Source organism: Hypanus sabinus, chromosome 2, assembly GCF_030144855.1.
Source record: "Hypanus sabinus isolate sHypSab1 chromosome 2, sHypSab1.hap1, whole genome shotgun sequence".
Lineage (NCBI taxonomy): Eukaryota > Metazoa > Chordata > Chondrichthyes > Myliobatiformes > Dasyatidae > Hypanus > Hypanus sabinus.
Window position 1 is genome coordinate 138,492,254 of NC_082707.1, and position 20,322 is coordinate 138,512,575.

Genomic DNA, 20,322 nt, shown 5'->3' on the forward strand with positions numbered 1-20,322 from the left:
CGGCCTTTTGGGCCTTCGAAACGTCGACATCGCTTCTCCTTATAGATGCTGCCTGGCCTGCTGTGTTCCACCAGCATTTTGTGTGTGTTGTTGTTTGAATTTCCAGCATCTGCAGATTTCTTCATGTTTGCTCAAAGAATATGGCTGTGTTAATGACAACATATAAATATGTTTTTGCTCAAACTTGGTGTGGAATACAGAAAAAATATTTATCATGTTACAACTATATTTTTGCTTCAGTGTTAAGGAGTGTTATTAGTAGGTAATTTAAAGGATTTGCTGTGCATAAAATTAACTGCACTTTGCATGTTCTTTCAAAGCATCATCTAGGTGAACTCACTGCATTTGTCTTGTTTCTACATCAAGGTTCTAGCTCTGTGTTGTAACTGAACCACATTCATGCAGTGCTATTGTTTCTACTCTTTTCCATTTCATTCTCTTAGCTCTTTATCTGATTACCATCCGGCAAACAGCTGACGCTAAGAGGCTTCAGTGGGCTGAAGAGTCCTTGCCTACTGTTTGCCTTCAGCTCAAAGCTATTTGAGTGGTTTCCTCGCTTAGAGATAAAAAGGAACACTCATAGTCATCAGCCTTCCAGAATCCAGGCAGAGCTTGCTGCATCTCCAAATTTCGCAACAGCATTGCTTTTATTTTACAGTCTGCCTTGATTTGTTATTGCGGTATCACTGTTCTGTGACTAGTCAACATTCATCCTTTGCAGATTCATCTGGTTTTTATTTCCACCATCATCTAAACAATGGTAAAACTATTGATTTGAAATTTATACTTATACTTAATTTGAAGCTGTTAGTATTACTCAATATCTTGTGTTTTTTTGTTTTGTTTTAAAATGAATATTTGCATTTTTATCATTTGAGCGGTTATGTTAAATTATTTATTCACTTTCAACTCCAATGTTGTTAATAACGGATCAACTTGTATACGTGTATTGGACAGTCTCACAAGACAGACTGCTATTGGCAATGATGATATTGTGCAGGTGTCGCGTTTTACAGATCGAGCCCAAAGGCTGATCTGTTTCACGTGTCCTTTTTCTTTTTTTTTGGTCTGTGAGAGGAAATTCCATCTTTTCCCTGCCTTCATGTGGTGCTGATAAAGCTCTTCCTGTACAGTAGAAATCCTGTTTTCCTTTAAGTAGAGGCATGGTGTTCTGTACAGCCAGGAAAGGGGAGGGGGCAGGAGGAGTTTACATTCTTCACTGCAGCAGTAAGCTGTGACTTTCCATCTTAAACATTGATAGCAAATTTTACACCTCCCTATCACAAAAGGAAAACAGTATTGAAATGAGTAGCAGTGAATACTCGTATGCTTTTAATATCAGACATGCCTTTTAATGCAGCACACTTTTCTGACAGTATTATTATGTATAATAAGACAATACTTACCAACAATTGGCCTAAAAGAACAGACTAATTTTTATCTTGGTGAATTGTCAATCTTGTCTGAAATAATTGTTGCTCAGCCTTTTGGAAGATCTCATTAAGAAAATAAGTTCTGTTTGGAAATGATCATTTCAATTATATTTTTGTGTTGTTAATTTATTTCCTTTCTTTGTTTTCTGTGTTCTTCACTTGCTTTGGGAATACTTACTGAAAAAATCCTTTGATGGATGCGGGTTCTTGTGTCAGAACCCATCATCATGGAACAGAGACCACGATGACGCAACGTCAACGCACTCTGCTGGCACTCCAGGACCCTCCAGTGGGGGTCACGCTTCCCAGAGTGGGGACAACAGCAGCGAGCAAGGTAAGAGGTTAATTCTCTCCTTGCTCAACATAGGCATGACTAAACAAACCCACAGCTTCCCACGATATGGCTGCATACATCATAAAACAAACATCAGTATCAGAGGGTGGGTACACAAGAGCAGAAAATCTGTCAGTGAAAACATTTTTTTTAAACTACTGACTTAACTTGCGTGAAGGAAATGATGTGGCAGTTAATATGGATAAAATGGTAACAGGTTAAGTAACAAGTGTCGCTTCAGTCTTTTGTCTTTTAATATGAATAATTTTTTCCCCTCTTTATTGTATAAATAAACTCAATCCATTCAAGATGCAAAGGTCACAGCAAACTATATATTTTGTGACATTATCCATTTTGCAAAGAAGCCCAGTTGTTTAAATTTGCTCTGTCAGTAGTGACATAGTGATATGAATTATTGTGGTATTAGGACAGTGCAACTGCAGTGAGAAAGCTAATAAGTGCTGTATAACTGTAGCAGCATTAAAAGGGAAAACTGTGCTTTTAATTTAATTCAGTTTACAAGCTAGAACAAAAAGAAACCTATCCAGTTGGTATTTATGGGTGCTATACATTTGTTTTCTCTGTCATTTCCAAAGATCCTGAAAACCTAATCTTTGAGAAGTATTGATTATTTTACATGCATAAGTTCAAGTGACCTGCAATCTGCTAAGCACTTATTGACTGTCTTCTGGGTTGAGTGCAGTGTTTTTCATATATGCCACAGATCATATTTTAACACGGAAAGATAGTGAATGTCACTTACTGAAGACAGAGTGCCTTTTTTTAAAGTTAATTGCAATATTTTTAATAGGTTAAAAAAATTATGGAGACAAACAGACCATGAGGCTGATTAAATGTAAAATGAGGCCATCTTCCACAGAGCAGAGCTGTGAGAGGCTCGAGTTTGACCTTTTGCTTAGCTTAGGAGCTCGATGCTTCATTTTTCACATTCTTGCAATTACGTTAACGCTTGAAGCGTTTTGACTCCAAGTCTGCTTGCAACACAGGCATAAGTCAACACTATAGGTTTTTAGCCTGATGCAGTTTCATTTTTCAGGTTGCTCAGGTCCCAGCTGAAATTCAAAACTGTCTGGTTACAGTGGGTTTGCTGAGTTATGTTGGTAAGATTCAGGCTGGAACTTAAAGGAGATAGTGAGTGTGTGTGTGTGTGTGTGTGTGTGTGTGTGTGTGTGTGTGTGTGTGTGTGTATGTGTGTGAGACAGACTGACTGATGGGGGAAGAGAAAGAGACAGAGAGAGGGAGATGTAGAGAGAGAGAGCGAATACGTGTGAGAGAGAGCCCTCATGCCTTCCTGGCTGACTCAAGGGGACTCAAGGGTGTGTGCGTTATGCATGTGTGCGGGCATGTATGTAATCATTGCTCATGTTCAGGGGAATACAGCTTTTAAAAGTTAAAGGCATTTCCTCAGAACTAAGTCTTTCAAACAGTCAATATTTGCTGCAAGAGTTTATTATGTGAATCACATCAGATAATTTGCCAATATGAAGAGTGCTTTAAATATGCACAACCGCTTTTGTGACTGAATTCAAAAAAAGAATTTGTGGTAGCTTACAAGGAATAGATTTAAACAGCATTTCATGTGTTTCTCATTGGAGACTCAATGAGAAATCAAAAGTTTTGGACTAATAGCTACAGTGGTTACAAGTTATTGAAGTCATTCTACTTCTGCTGGGCTCAGATGTAAGCAATCCTTATGACAGCTTGTGAAGCTGTATGAAATACATACGCAGCTGTAATCATGTGGATTTCTGTGACACTTATTTCACAGAACGTTGTTTGCATATTATGTTTTGAGGGCAAATAGTGATATACAGATTGAATGAAAACTGATATTAAGTTCAAGACAAACTTAAAAAGTCAAAAAAACAACAATTTTAAGCATGAAATATTACATATTCAGTGCTGGCTTTATACTTCTTCACTCATGAGCTGGGTTTTTGTAGTCAGATGTGTGGAATAATACATGGGCTACTGTTTCATATTTATTTCAAAATATTTTTTTTAATGCTAGACATAAATCATACAGCTCCCACAAGGCATTTGCAGTGTCATGGGATTCCAGCAGCGAGCACCTTCATTCAAAGTTAAATATAGTATGAAATTCATGAGACCCACAAAAGTATTGAACATGCATAACATTACGACATTATAGAACAATGATATAACTTCTGTGTACATGATTCACATCTGCTTATTCATCATTCCTCTTGCCTGAGACATTGAAAGGCACAGAACCCTGCATGTGTAAAATGGCAGCAGAGTGTAGTGTTGAGTTCACAGGGAAGCAAAGCTGATGTGAAGGATATAAGCAGAACAGATTTAAAATGTAAAATTGAACATGAAATTCACCCAAATACTGACAGCCAAATCTACTGTTTTGGTATGCCAGGTTAATCCTGACCATTTATTTTAAATATCAACAGACCGTTTAATTAAGGGCCTCAATTAACAAATGTAATGTAAAAGCAAATGGGGAAAACTGTAGGATTTGAGCTTTTTTTCAAAAGCTTAATCCATTCACAGAATTGTTGCAGTGTTGCTAACCCTCACCTCTTTCCTTTTCACAAATATTGTGATCTACCGTAAGCATATGCCTCTGTTCTCTAATGCACTCTCCTCTCTCAGAGACAATAGTTGCATAAAAGTTCATCTCTGATGAGTTGTGCTAAACGTATTAGGAGGGACAGGACTTTCTGCTCTGCTGTCAAAGTTCTGTTGCAGATTTTGGATGTAGAATACAAGACAGTGCTGAGACTCTAGAGCAGGGGTCGGCAACATTTACCACTGAAAGAGCCAATATGGACCCATTTCCCACAGAAAAGAAAACTCTGGGAGCCACAAAACCCGTTTGACATTTAAAATGAAATAACAATGTATACAACGGGTTTTTTTTGCCTTTATGCTATGTATAAACAAACTATAATGTGTTGCATTTATGAAATTGATGAACTCCTGCAGAGAAAACGAAATTACATTTCTGCATGCAACAAAAACATTTTGAACTCCGAAAAAAAGACGTTGGGTTGAAGGTTACTCCGTAGGTAGCCTACCTTGGATCGAAGAATTAAAGCGCGCACTGGCGGGTGTCAGGCATTGGCAGTGGTGATGTATATTAATAGAGATAAAAAACACGTTGTAGCGGTGTAGCGCTACACGCAGCGCTAAAATAAAGACACTGCAGTCAAAGGTAACTTTATTCGAACTAAACAGCCTTGCTTTAAAGCCTCCCTCAACCCGTCCCCGTGGCCGCGGATGCTTCAAAAGACGCGTACTCACAAACCCCCGTAGGCTATCTCCCTTAGTCGGAACGGTGGCTAATTGTGAGCCGGTTCGGATGTGCCAGGAAATGGGGTCTCCACAACGTTTTTAGATTGTACAAGATCACCATAATCTTCAAATTTCGAATTACATTTCAAAAACTAACAAACCACGGGGAGCCGCAGCACAGAGATGAAAGAGCCGCGGGTTGCTGACCCCTGCTCTAGAGCGTGCCACTGGTGGAGGATGGATATCTTAATTAGCCTTCTCTGGTTGCTATAAACCATCCTTCCTTGCAGTCATTCCCCAAGTTCTATTTTCCTGCAGTTACACAGCACTGGCATTTCACCCCAGTGATACCGCTGTGGAGTGGAAATGAAACACAAAACATAGTGGATGATGGAAATCCAAGTTAAAAACAGAAAATGCTGGAAACACTGAGTGGTTCAGGCAGCATCTGTTGAAAGGGAAACAGTTATTTTTCATATCTTTAATCCTTCATCAGGACAAGGTGAAACCAGCAAAATTGATGGTCCCTTGTAAATTTACATCACAAGGTTTCTCATGGTGCAAAGCAGGAAATGATGCAAAGCAAGAGCTGTGAGTGAGAGGACAGTGGTGGCCTAGTGTCCAATGACCTGTCAATCATCAGAACCGCTGCTGAAGCATTAATCTACAGTCCATTAGCCTGACAGGACATGCTCTTTACACTTATGCAAAGATCTGCCCTGCCATTGACTAATGGAAAGCAGGTTCATTGCTTTCTCCTGTTTACTCCACTTTAAGGCTTGCTCCCATGCTAAAATGCATTTTACCCAAATTAGATTAAGGATTTGTTTAAGCCCACATTAAAAGACCACCATGAACAAATTGCCTAGAGCTGGGAAGAGAGAACTTCAGAAGGATTGGAACTGTGGGAACTTAACTCAGTGTTTCTATGGGCATCCAAAATGGCAGCAAGTTTTCAGAACAATACCAACATACCATTTGCCCCAATTTCCACCCAGTTCTTTGTCTGGGTCATTACTGTTGATGCTCAAAGCATACATATCACCACACTGGTGTCACCAACTCACAGAGGAATGGTTCAACCTTGGTGTCCCCCAAGAATACCACATATTCTACCGGCAACAACCAGAATACCAATACCACACACCAGATAGGGAAAAGGCAATTCCAGATTGGGTGTTGTGTAATGAACCAGATTTGATTAGAGGCTTTAAGATAAAGGACCCCTTCAAAGACAGTGATCATGACATAATAGAATTCAACCTGCATTTGAGAGGGAGAAGGTCAAGATGGTGACTTCTGGTCAAGATGGCATCAAGCTATTCTTCCTTTAAGGTTGTGGCTCAGATTTAGTTTTTTTCTAAGTTCATAGGGATGGTTTTGGGGACAGAGAGAGGAGTTAGTGTTTAGGTACCTATATATGGGAGAGTTAGTGGTCAGATTCGGGTTTAAGGACAGGAATGTGGAGGAGTTAGAGGTTAGGCCAGAATCTAGGCCTCCATTCTGTGCTCCGTGTTCGAAGGCCAGTGACGTGGACAACTGATGAAGGGGATCCAGGGTCTAGACATCCACTCCATGCTCGAAGGCATGCGATGTGGCCTTGTGACGTACATCTGTGTATGTTGGGCTGCCAAGGTACTGTCGGCAAGGACCAGTGAGGATGAGAGCTGGTGGTCGGCAAGTTCGTTGGGTCGGTGGGTCCAAGGATCGGAGGCCCATGTGAACAGGGGGCACAAGAGCCAGTGACCTCCTAGGTACGCGAGTCTGGAGTTCAAGGCCTGGAGTTTAGGCTCCTGTTATCATTGAGTCCAGAGTTCGAGGCCTGTTGTTTGGGGCTAGCCCTGGGGTCGTTAATGAAGATTCAAGCACAAAGACCAAACTGAAGTCTGCAGGTTGAAGCCCGGTCGCTGAAATCCTGGGTCTATGAATCTGAAGTCCACTGGGGGTGTCAGAGAATCATAGTCCCAGTCCCCTGGAGGCCCAGAAGCCTGTCCAGAGGTTGGAGGACTGTTTGTTTGGGTGGGTGGGTGTGAGGGAGGAAGGAAAGGGACTTGTTTTGTTGCTTGTTGTGTTCTGTATTGTACTGCAAGCATTGTGGGCATACTATGTCATTGCCAAAATCTGTGATGATACTTGCGGGCTGCCCCAGCGCACCCTTAGATGATGTTGGTTGTTACCGCAAACAGGGCAGTTTACCGTATGTTTCGATTAACAAATGGATCTGAATCAGAGTCAAAAATTTAAAGTATTGGTATTTCAGTGAAGTAAAGGGAACTGTAGAGGCATGAGAGAGGAGCTGGCTAAAGTTGTTCGGAAGGGACACTCACAGGGATGATAGAACAGCGGTGGCTGGAGTTTCTGGGAGTAATTCAGAAGGTGCAGGACTGGTTGATCCCAAAAAAGAAGTATTCTAAAGGGAGGATGAGGCAACTGTGTCTGACAAGGGCAGTCAACGACAGCATAAGAGCAAAAGAGAGTAATATATCCAAAGATAATGAGAAACTAGAGGATTGGGAACCTTAGAAATAAGGAGGGAAAAGATGAAATATGAAGATAAGTTAGCCAACAATATATAAGAGGGTACCAAAAGATTTTTCAGATACATTAACAGTGAAAGAGAGGCAAGAGTGGATATCAGTCTGCTGAAAAACGACGCTGGAAAGGTAGTAAGGGTTACAAAGAAATGGCAGATGAACCGAATCATTATTTTGCATTCGTCCTTACTGTGGAAGACGCCCAGCAGCATTTCAGAAATTTGGGAGTGTTATAGGGCAGAAGTGAGTGTAATTGCTAATACAAAGGATAAGGTCATAGGGAAGCTGAAAGGTTTGAAGGTCAGTCAGTCATCTGGACCGGATGGACTACACTACAGGATTCTGAAAGACATCACTGAAGAAATTGTGGAGGCATTATTGATGATCCTTAAAGAATCAATGGGTTCTGGAATGGATCCGGAGCAGTGGACAATCACAAATATCACTTCAGTCTATAAGAAGTGAGAGAGGCTACAGAAAACAAATCATAGGCTGGTTAGCCAGACTTCAGTGGTCGGGAAAATGTTGGAGCCCATTATTAAAGATGTTGTTTCATGGTACTTGGAGGCACATGATAAAACAGGCCAAAGTTAGCAAGGTTTCCTTAAGGGGTGAATCTTGCATGGCAAATCTGCAGGGAGTCTTTGAGGAAATAACAGGCAGGATAGACATAGGGGAGTCAGTAGATGTTGTTTACTTAGATTTTCAGAAGCTCTTTGACAAAGTACTGTACACGAGGCTGGTAAACAAGATAAGAGCCCATGCTATTACTGGAAAGATACTAGCATGGATAGAAGTTTGCTTGACTGGCAGAAGGCAAGTAGTGGGAATAAAGGGGGCCTTTACTAGTTGCCTGCTGGAGACAAGAGGTGTTCTATAGAGGTCTGTCATGGATACACTAATTTCCATCCATGAAATGCTGGAGGAACTCTATGGAAAAGAGTAGGCAGCCGACATTTCGGACTGAGACCTTTTATTTTGGTCTCGGCCCAAAACGTTGACTGTTTACTCTTTTCATTAGATGTTGTCTGGCCTGCTGAGTTCCTCCAGCATTTTGCGTGTTTTGCTCTGGATTCCCAGCATCTGCAGATTTTCTCATGTTTGTGACACTATTTTTCAAGTTGAATGTTAATAATTTGGATGACAGAATTGATGGCTTTGTGGCCAAGTTTGCAAGCGATGTGGAGAAAGGTGGAGCGGTAGATAGTGTTGAGAAAACGGAGTTTGCAGAATAAATTGGACAGATTAGGAGACTGGACAAAGAAGTGCAGATAGAATACAATTATAGGAATGTGTATGGTCATGCACTTTGGTAGAAGGAATTAAGGCATAGACTGTTTTCTATGCAGGGAGCAAATTTAGAAATTGAAGGTACAACGGGACATGGGAGTCCTCGTGCAGGATTCCCTAAAGATGAACTGTTGATTGAGTCGGTAGTAAGGAAGGCAAATGCAATGTTAGCATTAATTTCTAGAGGACTAAAGTATAAAAGCAAGGATGTAATGCCGAGGCTTTAAAAGGCATTGGTCGTTTGAAGCATTATGAGCATTTCTGGTGCCTGTATCTAAGAAGGGATTTGGTAGTATTGAGCAGGGTCCAGAGGAGATTTATGAGAGTGATCTCAGGAATGGAAGGGTTAACATTTTTGGATCTTTTCTCACTGGAGTGTAGAAGAATGAAGGCTTATCTTCCTAATATTGAAAGGCCATGGAGAGGATATTTCTTGTAGTGAGGGAGTCTGGACCAGAGGGCACAGCCTCATAATAGAAGGACATCCTGATGGAACAGAGATGAGAAGGAATGTCTTTCACCAGAGGGTGGTGAATCTGTGCAATTCCTTGCCACAGACAGTCATAGAGGCTAAGTCATTGGGTAATTTTAAAGCAATGTTGATAGATTCTTGATTAAAAAGGGTGTCAAAGGTTAGGGAATAAGGAAGGAGACTATGTTTGAGAGGGATAATAACTAATAACCATGATGAATGGTGGAGCAGACTTGAAAGGCCATATGGCCTAATTCTGCTCCTATGTCTTAGGGTCATAAACCCATCCAAGTTGGTGGCAGACTCCTCCATGCTCTCCACAACGTTGTAGAAGCTCCTGGGCAGATGGCCCAATGTATTGAGCATTTCCTGATGAGCTGGGATCATGCTTCCTTTATCGGTTGCAGTACTGGTGCCTCAACTCTCCCAGGAGCTGTTTCTGGGTCATTATTTTTCCGTTTGCTCTGGTGCGCACTGAATTACCTCGTGCAGGTCTGTCTGATTCTGCCGTCCATATGGTGCTGATTTGTGTGCTGGTTCTCGGGAAGGTAAGAGCAAGCGACGATGACTCCTGAGCTGGACCCAACATGTCTGATGGGCTTCGAACAGGGGTCTGCGACATGATTAGCAGGCCAACGGAAAAGGAAGGCAGTAACAGATGAGTGGCAGTGTTGTGCACCAGGTTTTCATGCTGAGCAAGTAATTGAGAAAGGAACAACTTCTGTGAGAGACCTCCAACCTTGCCATCTCCAATACTTTCTCTGCAAGCTATTAGACTAAAATGGAACAATCATCACAATTAATGCCTTTAAAGTGAACAGTGCTTTTGCCAAAAACACGTGATTATGTCTTTAACAGAACTGGCCAAACTTAATAGCTGGTTTTATTTTCTAGTGTCAGAAAGGAGTATTGATACTGTGCAACATCGGAGACAAATACTGTCTGGAACAAACTAAGAAACTCTGCCACAGCTTTTTACTGTAACAGTGATTTCAGGCCCAGTAGAATGTTTGATTAGTATCAATGCCTTCGTAGTTTGTGGTAAATAGTCTTGTGTCAATCGGGGAAGAGGGGGTCACAGAGTCAGACAGAAAGGAAGCAGTATCTTTGTCCCATCGAGCCTATGCCAGCCGTCAGATATCCAATCCTGCAGTTAGCCCACATTACTCTCTCCACATTTTCATCAAGTCCTCACATATTTCACCGCTCACTTGAGCTACACCAAGAGCCATTTACGATGGACAATTAATCTATTTCTACACATCTTTTTGGGAAGTGGGAGCAAACCGGAGTTCATGGAGGAAATCCAGACAGTCCCAATGAGAATGTACAAATTCCACTCAGACAGAATTGGAGGTTAGGATTAAATTTAAATCACTAAGGATTAAATCAGCAAGGGAATGTAACAACAAAACATTTACCACTCCAAATACTGGGTTATTCCCATTATCATCCATGCAATTGGTCCATTGTGTGAAAGGCTAATTGTCCCATTCTGTGTGGCAACCACTACTCTCTGAAAATAGTGGTTCATTATGAACACACATCCACATCCTGTGTAGTTTAATCCCCCACTTTACATTCAGGACCAGAACAATATGTAAGTAGTTGATAGCCATATCTAAAGCAAACTCCACATAAGCAGGGAAATGTTTAGCAGAGATTAAAAAGTCAGTGTAATTCATAATCTGAATTCATTTTATCCCTTTTCTAGAGATGGGAACGGTGTTAATGAATTCAACATATTCTTTATTAAAACAACACATATTCATTACCTCCAATTAGGATATCTCCTAAAAATATGGCATTAACTAACATGTCCCTTTTTTGTTTGATTAATTCATCATATATTGATAAATGCACTCTGTGGCCATTTCACTTCATTAGGTACATCTGTACAGCTGCTTCTTAAAGAAAATAGCTAATTAGCCGATCGTGTGGCAGAAACTCAATGCATAAAAGCATGCAGATGTGGTCAAGAAGTTCAGTTGTTGTTAAGGCCAAACATCAGAATGGGGAAGAAATGTGATGTAAGTGACTTTGAGCGTGGAATGATTGTTGGTGCCAGACAGAGTGGTTTGAGTATCTCAGAAACTGCTGGAATCCTGGGATTTTCATGCACAGCAGTCTCCAGAGTTTACAAAGAATAGTGTGAAAAACAAAAATACATTCGGGCTATATCCACACTAGACCGGATAATTTTGAAAACACCAGTTTTGTGTAAAAACGATAGGCGTCCACACTATGCGTTTTTGCAAGTATCCCCATCCACACTGAAACGGAGATTTTGATGAATCTCCTCCTCCTGTGCATGCGCAGGACACATCTACCGAAAACAAGCGACATGTTTGGTGTCGAATCTCGCCGTAAAAGTGCGCGTTTGCGTAGTTACAGACTAGAAAAACTTAAAAGGACGGACAGCTGTTGGCTTTCGTGAAGGAGAACTTAAAACTAAAAAAACACAAATACTGGAGCGTATGAAGGCAACCAACAAGGAGTTCATGGACAGATTGACCCGGCTGACGACGAACATTGAAAAACTGACTAACTCTGTTGCATTAATAAAGCACCTTGTTATATGTATAAAACATGTCTGCATCAGTGTTATCTTGTATTTCCATACAATGTTACATTAGGACAATACATCTATTGTCAGAGAAGTACTTGCATAAATAGATAAACCACCTTCATACGAGCAAGGACAGAAAACAGGGCAAAGTGAGTACAGTATACTTATTTATTCAGTAAGTTATGGGCCAAAGTATTTGGTGAGTACATTTCTAACTTCTGGCTTCAGTCTCATTGCTGTCTGTTTTGAAATTGTTAGGTTGCGTTCAAGAAAACAATGAAATGGCATGCTGCCATCTGATAGTGTTTTCAGAAGTCTCCGGTTACCCCGTCCACACTGATCTGCCCAAGCAGCGTTTTCAAAAACACCCACCCTGGAAAGCAATTCTGAAAATTTCCGGTTTTGGGGACGAAAACACCATTTTAGTGTGGACGGAGGGTAAAAACTAAGAAGGAAAGCTTTGGTTACGGATTTATCCGGCGTAATGTGGATGTAGCCTCAGTAAGTGGCGGTTTCGTGGGCAAAATCACCTTGTTAATGAGAGAAGTCAAAGGAGAATGGCCAGACTGTTGCAAGCTGACAGGAAGGCGAGAGCAACTCAGATAGGCACGTGTTGCAACAGTGGTGTGCAGAAGAGCATCTCTGAATGATCAACGTATCAAACCTTGGTGCAGAAGGGCTTTAGCAGCAGAAGACCAGGAGCATGCATTCAGTGGCCAATTTATTATGTACAGGAGGTACTTAATAAAGCAGCCACTGAGTTGAGTGCAATGCAGAAAGAGCAAGGCATGAAAGAATGTGATCCTATTGATGGCAAATGGGACTAGTGTAGTGTAGATGGGCTTAAAGGATCATTTTTGTGCTGTACTACTTTGTGACTGAACATCAATAATTAAAACTAAGGTAGAATGCTATGAGCGTCTGCCTTCATTTGAAGTATTAAATATAGTACTTGAACTGCTGTCACATTTTGTTACAGATGTAGAATGGCTGCAAAATATATTGTTTCTGAGTTTTCTTCTGAAACATATTTCAATGTGCAAAATAACATTTGTACTATATTTTTAATTCTAATTAATAAAAGCACTGATGGTCAGTTCACCATTAGTCAGTTCACAGTTTTTCTTACTTCTTCTTCTTTTCTGTTGTTGGGCAGATGGCGGTAGGATGTTTGCGTGATAAAGTTGCACGAGGAGCTTTGATAGTTGCTAAAAGCTGGGTGGCTGAGTGAATTTCTTCAAACCCTCTGTTTTAGCCAAATGGGAACAAATTTGCAGTGTGGCTCATCGATATCAAATCAGCGAGTCTGTGATGGTTCATTTGTTCAATTAATAGACACACCCTTCATGTTCTGTATGAATGCATTTCAGTGCAATCCAATATTGGCACTGCAGGCAAAAACAAGACAATTTGGTAATTGCACCTTCAAACAATTTGTTGTTGGGGACTTTAGATGTGGACCAGATATCACATATTGAGACCTCAGCATCCAGATTATTTAAGGAGATATCAATGTGTTTGACTGGGAGTTCCTTAAGTTAAGCCTACTTCTTGATGGGTGGGCAATGTTCTCATGCAGTGCAATTTATTTTTGCCTTCTCAATATACAGCTGAGTCCCCTCTCATTATGCAAGGAACAATATTTGAGAATACTGGCTTTGCAGAAGCAATGTATATTTTAGAACACCACTTACTGCTTGCAGACCCCACTTTAATAGCAAAGTATTACACTTTAAATTGCATGGTGAGGTTGCCCTGGCCTTTATAAACATTTCTATTACTCAACACAATTTGAGCATGCTATGAAGGATCTGTTATTGTTTTAAAAAAATTAGTGGCATGATTATTTTTGCCCTGCCATCATTATCCAGAACACCTACAAAGCAACTGCATTCAGTTTGAGCTATCAGTTTCATACACTATTTCAGCAGAGCCATAACTCTTAAATATATCAGATCCTACTGTTTCCTTACACACAAAATGGACAAGCTCATTATAATTGCAGTGTTTTGCAGCATTGTCTGTGGTTCTATGTTCTGTATTTCATGTTGCTGAAGTGAGTATAAGCTAGTAACAAAATAAAATGTCTTTGTAAATATATTGAATTAAAGTAAAATATGATATTTGCAATTAATAATATCACAAGTAACTCAAGATGTAGTTCAATTTGATTTTGAATGTTAAGAACGAATATCACCTCGCGTCTTCTAATCTTCTTCTTCTAATTAGACTTCAGTGATCTGTTTTATCCTTAACAGATTAAAGAGTCCAATACTGTGGATTAGTTCATAGTAAACTCATGACATTCACAGCTCGACATTTGAAGTTATTAAGCAACTATTATATGTCCGTTACTGGGTCTGTCAAGTTTTCTGTTATTGACAAGTGTTGCCTGAGGAGCATCTTATCTATAAACTAGGACCAGAAATACCCTTCCTTAACAAGAAAATGAGTGCTTTCTTCAAGAAACTCTTAGATATTTTCTGCATTTTGCTGTGAAGTTATGCCAATTACATTTCTGTCTTGATGCTTAAGAAATGCTAAAAAGAATTACTATGGGTATATTCCAATATTTTTCCTTTTAGACTTGTATTAATAATGCAAAGTACTGCCTACCAATCTGATGTAGCGTTGTTAAGGGCAATTAAGTAAATTAACATTTCAAGTTATAAAAACAAATAATGTTGGTATTAGTTTAAGCAATTTTTGAAAGTTAGGGAAACGGTCAGGATCCAAATGTTTATTACTTAGAGAAAGAATATTAAAAATATCTGCTTTTTACAGTTGAATTTATATTAGCAGTAATGTTTTACATCTACTTAAATGCTGCAATATTTGCATAATTATATGCATGCATCTAAAACTTTAAATCAAATGGTGTCTGGAGAATCACTGCACAGATATTTTGAATGATGTGGTCTGATTTAGTAAAATCACTTCATTTTTACTTTAGTTGCCCAGTGTACTACAGTGGCAGGAAAATGTTAAATAATTATATCTTAGATGTCATTCTGGCCCTGGCATCCCAGTTCAGTAAGAATACTAATATAGAAATGAGGTACTCAGTCGAAATGTGAGATAAAAAAAAGCTGGATAATCATTAGCTATGCATCAAAGAACAATTGATGTTGACAGAATTGGTGTATGATTGTTATAAAGGGACATTTTGTTTCAACTCATTTTTGTTAGGCCATTTTGTACACAGCAATTGAGTAATCCTCCTACTGAGAATTGGCAGAAATTGCTGTAAAGCAAAATCTGTCATGCGAAGGATTGATAATCCAGTTTATCAACTAACACATATTAAAGCAACCCTTTCGTTAAAAAGGTTTAGTTTGAATGCATTCAGCGTCAGGCAAGTACATTTTCCATAGTTCAGGCAGAGTTGTAATTAATCCTAAATGCTCCTACCTTAGGGAAATGAAAAAAAAACATAATATTTGTTTTTTTTTTGCAAGTTTATTTTTCAAACATGTATTATTGATCAAACTCACAAGTGAATAAGATGATGCTTCTTTGATGCCATTGTTCCTCTTGGGAGAGCATCCTTACTTTACTCTTTTCCACCTCTCTTCCTCTTAACCTCTTTTTCATCACACAGGCACTAAATTGTGGTTCCCTAACACCCATGCCCCTTCTGCAGTTATTTTGCCTGTCAGTTTTACCTGCCTCCTTGATTCTCCTCATCACTTTCTGACTTCTTTGGATCAGGATATTGCCTGGTCTATTCACGCACCTTCCAGCAAAGACAACCCTTTGAATGTTCAGGTCAGACAATTGTACCAGGAATTAGTAGAACAACATTTTTTTAGAATACTCTCAGAACATCAATGAAATTAAATTTTAATGCACTACTTGTCAATGTTGAGTATTAGACAGTTGGCTTCTGTTAGCAAAGAAGACAAATTTCCAGGGCCTATAATACCAGTAACGTTTCTTGCTGGTGGTTAGTATTCTTCCCCTGGTGTCTGCTGACAAAAGGCTGCAGAGGATTGAACTCTCCTAACCTGCAAAGCCTACCCCCTCCCACAATCTGCAAAGCATGGAGGAACAGGACTCAAGTCCACCTGCTGATCTTCACTGCTATCACAGCCCTCTGAGCAGGTGGCTGTGACGGCAAGCCGTACTTGAGGTACCCGGCGCATTATGTAACGCACCTCCCTACGTTGCAGAGACAGGAGCTGTGTATGAGTCTTTGTCAATAGCAGCTGTGTGTATATGGTGCCTCCAGTTTAGCGTACAGTTCGATGGTGATCCACCACAGTATTATTAGACAACATTTGATACTGAGCCGCTCAATGTAATATTGAGGCAGATGTCAGAAAGTTTGTACAAAGTAGGGCTCGAGAAATATCTTCAAGTGGGATGGCGGATGGGGGCCAGGGTGCTGTGGGGTAGGGGAAAGTGATGGTATACCAGAAATTTGTATACTGTAGAAATCTGCAGACATTAACCCTAACCCCATCTTTGCAGCTAGGGTTCAATTCATTACATAACTGTACAACAAAAAGCTGGCACCTGTAAATCTAACCATAAAGTTATCAGGTTGTAATTATAAATGCATCTAGCCCAACAAATGTCCTTCAGGAAAGGAAATCTGCCGTTGCTACCTGGGCTGTATGTGAGCCAAGCACACAACAATGTGGTTGACTCATAACCGTCTTTGGAAATAACCTAGTCAGGCACTCACAACAGATAATAAATGCTGACAGTCAGTGACACCCGCATTGCAGGAGGACATGAATTAGAAACAAATCGTGAGAAGGGGCAACGGGGCCTTGGAAATCAAAAGGAAAATCAGGATTCTTCTGCTGAGTCACATGGATATGCAGTTTGCATTTGTAAGATGACTCTTCCGTAATTACTTTGAACATTGAAAGCCGCAGTTACATCTTGAAATGTTTAAGTCACGTGCACTTTGGGCTGCGATAATTCAAAATGAATCCAATCTTCCCAATACCAATGTAAGAGTTTTCCTTGCTTAGTACTATAGCAGATGTTTTGTTTTTGGCAGCTTCCTACTTTCCTGTCTGTAGACATTGAATTTAATTGATCTCCACATTGGATATTCTTGTCTAAAGTTATACTGTCAGTCTCACCTAGCGTCAAATGTACTCCTATTATTCACATCCATTAACCAACAGCACCTAACAAATATCAATTACTGTTTGTGGCAGCATACTCTGCACAAATAACTTTCTAAATTAAAACGGTGACATTCATCAGCTAAATATAGTTCATTGGCTGCAAGATGCTTTGGGACATTGTGAGACCTGGTACCTAAAGGCAAATTTTTATTCATTTGGTTTTTAAGCATGTTAGATCCCTGCTGCCAACCAGGTGAACTGTCTTGTAGTCCAGAGCAAAAGGAACAGAGTTTGAACTTTTCTCTTCTGAAACCTGATCCGCGTATAAACAACTGCCCATTATTCCTGCTGCCTCACTCGCTATAATTGTGCTGGGAATCTGCTAAGGAAAAGTGCCCATGTTGTCTGCTGGGTTGAAATTGACTGCAGTGTCTCCGATACCATAATATGGCATTTCCTAATCGCAAGCCTGTATCTCATTAATATATTTCACATAAAGAGGAGTTCCAGTTTGTGTCTTTCTCAAAAGATAAGTGGTTGGGGGGGGAGGGGGGGAGGGGATGGTTTCTGGTGAAAGCAGAGAGTAACTCTGAAGAGCAGGATACTTACATGATCCAATTAGCATAAGAGAAGTTAAATAATTCATGACGTGATCCTATGGGAAGAAGTAAAGTTAATGCATATAGTTTTTAACTTTCTTCCTCTCTGCTGTGAGAATGAACTGCTGCATTCAGTACTCAGCCATTTATTGAAAGCTCTAGTGGCATGTTAGAAACCAGTGGTCCTGTAAACACTGAGATTCATCTTGCTAGTGCGGCTCTCAACAAAGAGCATCTGGACGAGTTCCAAAAGGTGATTAAACAAATTGATCAGCATTAGTTGCCATGTCACATGCCCTAAACTCTGGATTAAAAGAAAAGCACATCTGACTTTGGGCCAAGATGCTAACGTCATCCTTTTTTTTGCAGTATTCAGAAGGTCCGTGAGCCTGTGTGTTACCTTTGTGTTCGAATGGTTCCTAATTATCAGCAAGTTGTGGAAATGGTCCTCTCAGTAGTACTCTGCATGTAGAACAGTCTCTGCAGTTCACGTTAACTGGGCCAACATCTGACAGAAGGGAAAATTAGCAAAATTAGTCTCACAACAGGCACAGGATATCTTTACTGCAAGATGGGTAAACGCAAGCAGGCTTCTTCCACTGACGTTAGGTGACACTAGAACAAGAGGTCATAGGTTAAGAGTGAAAGGTGAAATATTTAAGGGGAACGTGAAGGGAAAACTCTTCAATCAGAGAGGGTGGTGAGAGTGTGGAGTGAACTGCCAGCGGAAATGGTAGATATAGGTTCCATTTCAACATCAAGGCAAGTTTGGATAAGTACATGGATGGGAATGGTATGGAAGGCGGTGGTCCAAGGGCACATCATTGGGACTAGGCAGAGTAATAGTTTGGCATGACTAGATGGGCCAAAAGACCTGTTTCTGTGCTGTAGTGCTTTATGACTCTATGAGTGTGTCTGGAAATTGTTGCTCAAAAAATACTGACACAAAAAATACTCAAAAAAAAAGATTTTTCTTGAAGCAGGAAGATTGAATGTTCATGGCATACTAATTATGGATAACCCAGCTTCCAGTGTATTGGTGGGGCAACATTGGCCCCCATTAGGGATGAGAAGGCCAAGTTATTCAAGGAAACACCTGCAGGTAAACATTAAGACCTGCCTGGACATTCCACAGTAGTATTTGTATTTGGGAATTGTCACCGGTAGCAATGCCCCACGTGTTATTATACTGAATAATACAAAGTGAAATTAAGTCAGAGCATAGTAAAATTTTAAGAATGATCAGGCGAATTATTTACATTGCAAGAAAATTAACAAATAGGCTGAGTTCCAATACAATCTTTCTTTTTGGTTACTTGATAGATAAATTCGGCCTTCTGCAAAGGAAAAGCCATCTTTGCCATCTTCTACTAGGTCAGTTACTTTATACCCAACAGTGTGATAATAATGCATGTAACAACCAAAGATAAATGTGTAGCATATTAGTAGTTATTAAAGGTATATATAAATATTTGTGAAAACATTGATTGCTTTTTATGTAATACAAATGTTTACAGCATGCTCTTTCTAATGATGCATTTTAGTTGATTTTTAGCTACACTTTTGTCAAAAATCTGTAAATATGTTTCCTTCAAAATGTGCCTAGTTTTTGTGTAGCAGTTTGTTTGCATGTATTCCTAGTAAGCAAATGCATGCATCAATCAGGAATAAATCAGGGTTATGATAAAACAATCAAAGACTTCACTTTTACGGATAATGTGTGAACCATTTTTAAATCTTTAGAGACAGATATTTAACCTTGAACACAATGCTAATTCTAACGTATCCAATTTTCAGAAATGGACAAATGAGAGGGGCTCCTTACAGTAGACCAAAAGCAGAATTTCCAATGAGATTTCTGTTTAATTTTCCTCTATCTTTACTGGTCCTTTTTTTTTTGCTCAGAATTTCTTCTGATAAACACTTATTACCTCTTCTGGATCTTCAGCTGTCATATAATTTGTGTATTTTTCTCTCACTTTCATGTTATCTCCTTTCCTGAATTCCCTTTTACTGTATCTTAATGAATGGCATGAAAGCGTATTTTTTTCAGCTCAAGATTACAGTTATTAGAGTCTGATTCCTACCTGGAAGCTAAATGTTTCTGACTCCCAGTTAGCCATGCTAAAATGAGGCAACCTAATTGTTTATTTTACCCAAATGCTGTCCCCTCCCCTTCTCATTCAGAATACAGTGCAGAGCTGATGTGAATCCATCCCTGTGGTACAACCACAACATAAACACATTTGACTTCAGTCCAGTTAATATGCCCAAAACAATTTCTGGTTCAATAATTTTTATGACTGCATTACAAGTATTTCAACAGGCTGAATAGAAGCAGATTGCACAAACCTACGTCTTCTGCCTGGCCCTCCAAGCCTTTTCAAAGGACAGGCTTTCTTCTTGTGCATTTTTCTTGAGTGTACAGAAGGACTCCAAGTTTAGATTGTTACCAATAATGTAATTGCCAATCCAGATGGTAATATGACAATTGCATTACTTACATTGGGGAAAATATTGCATTGAGATCATGTTTCCATCTTAACGAATGTATGCAACAAGTTAACTGCTTGCTTGCTTTAAATGTTATTTTTGGATGCAATTACTCCAGATAGAAATAAGTAGAACAGGGATCTAGCAAAGACACTTAATCTAACTCTAGAATATATACACTTTGGTGCTCCTCAAAATTCCAACTCGCAGTGCATCAACAGAA

The 20,322-nt window shown here is 39.8% G+C and overlaps 1 protein-coding gene across 9 annotated transcripts in view; it reads left to right on the forward strand.

Moving 5' to 3' along the window:
- The window catches only part of meis2a (Meis homeobox 2a), a 109,625-nt gene that overhangs the window by 12,628 nt on the left and 76,675 nt on the right, over positions 1–20,322 (forward strand). For 6 of the 9 annotated variants that reach the window (XM_059955763.1, XM_059955772.1, XM_059955719.1 and 3 more), the window contains exons 7-8: positions 1,650–1,767; positions 18,930–18,980. In XM_059955763.1, the coding sequence (XP_059811746.1) occupies positions 1,650–1,767; positions 18,930–18,980 (169 nt within the window). The remainder of the gene's footprint in view (positions 1–1,649; positions 1,768–18,929; positions 18,981–20,322) is intronic. The other 3 variants (XM_059955738.1, XM_059955789.1, XM_059955754.1) reach the window with 1 other exon arrangement.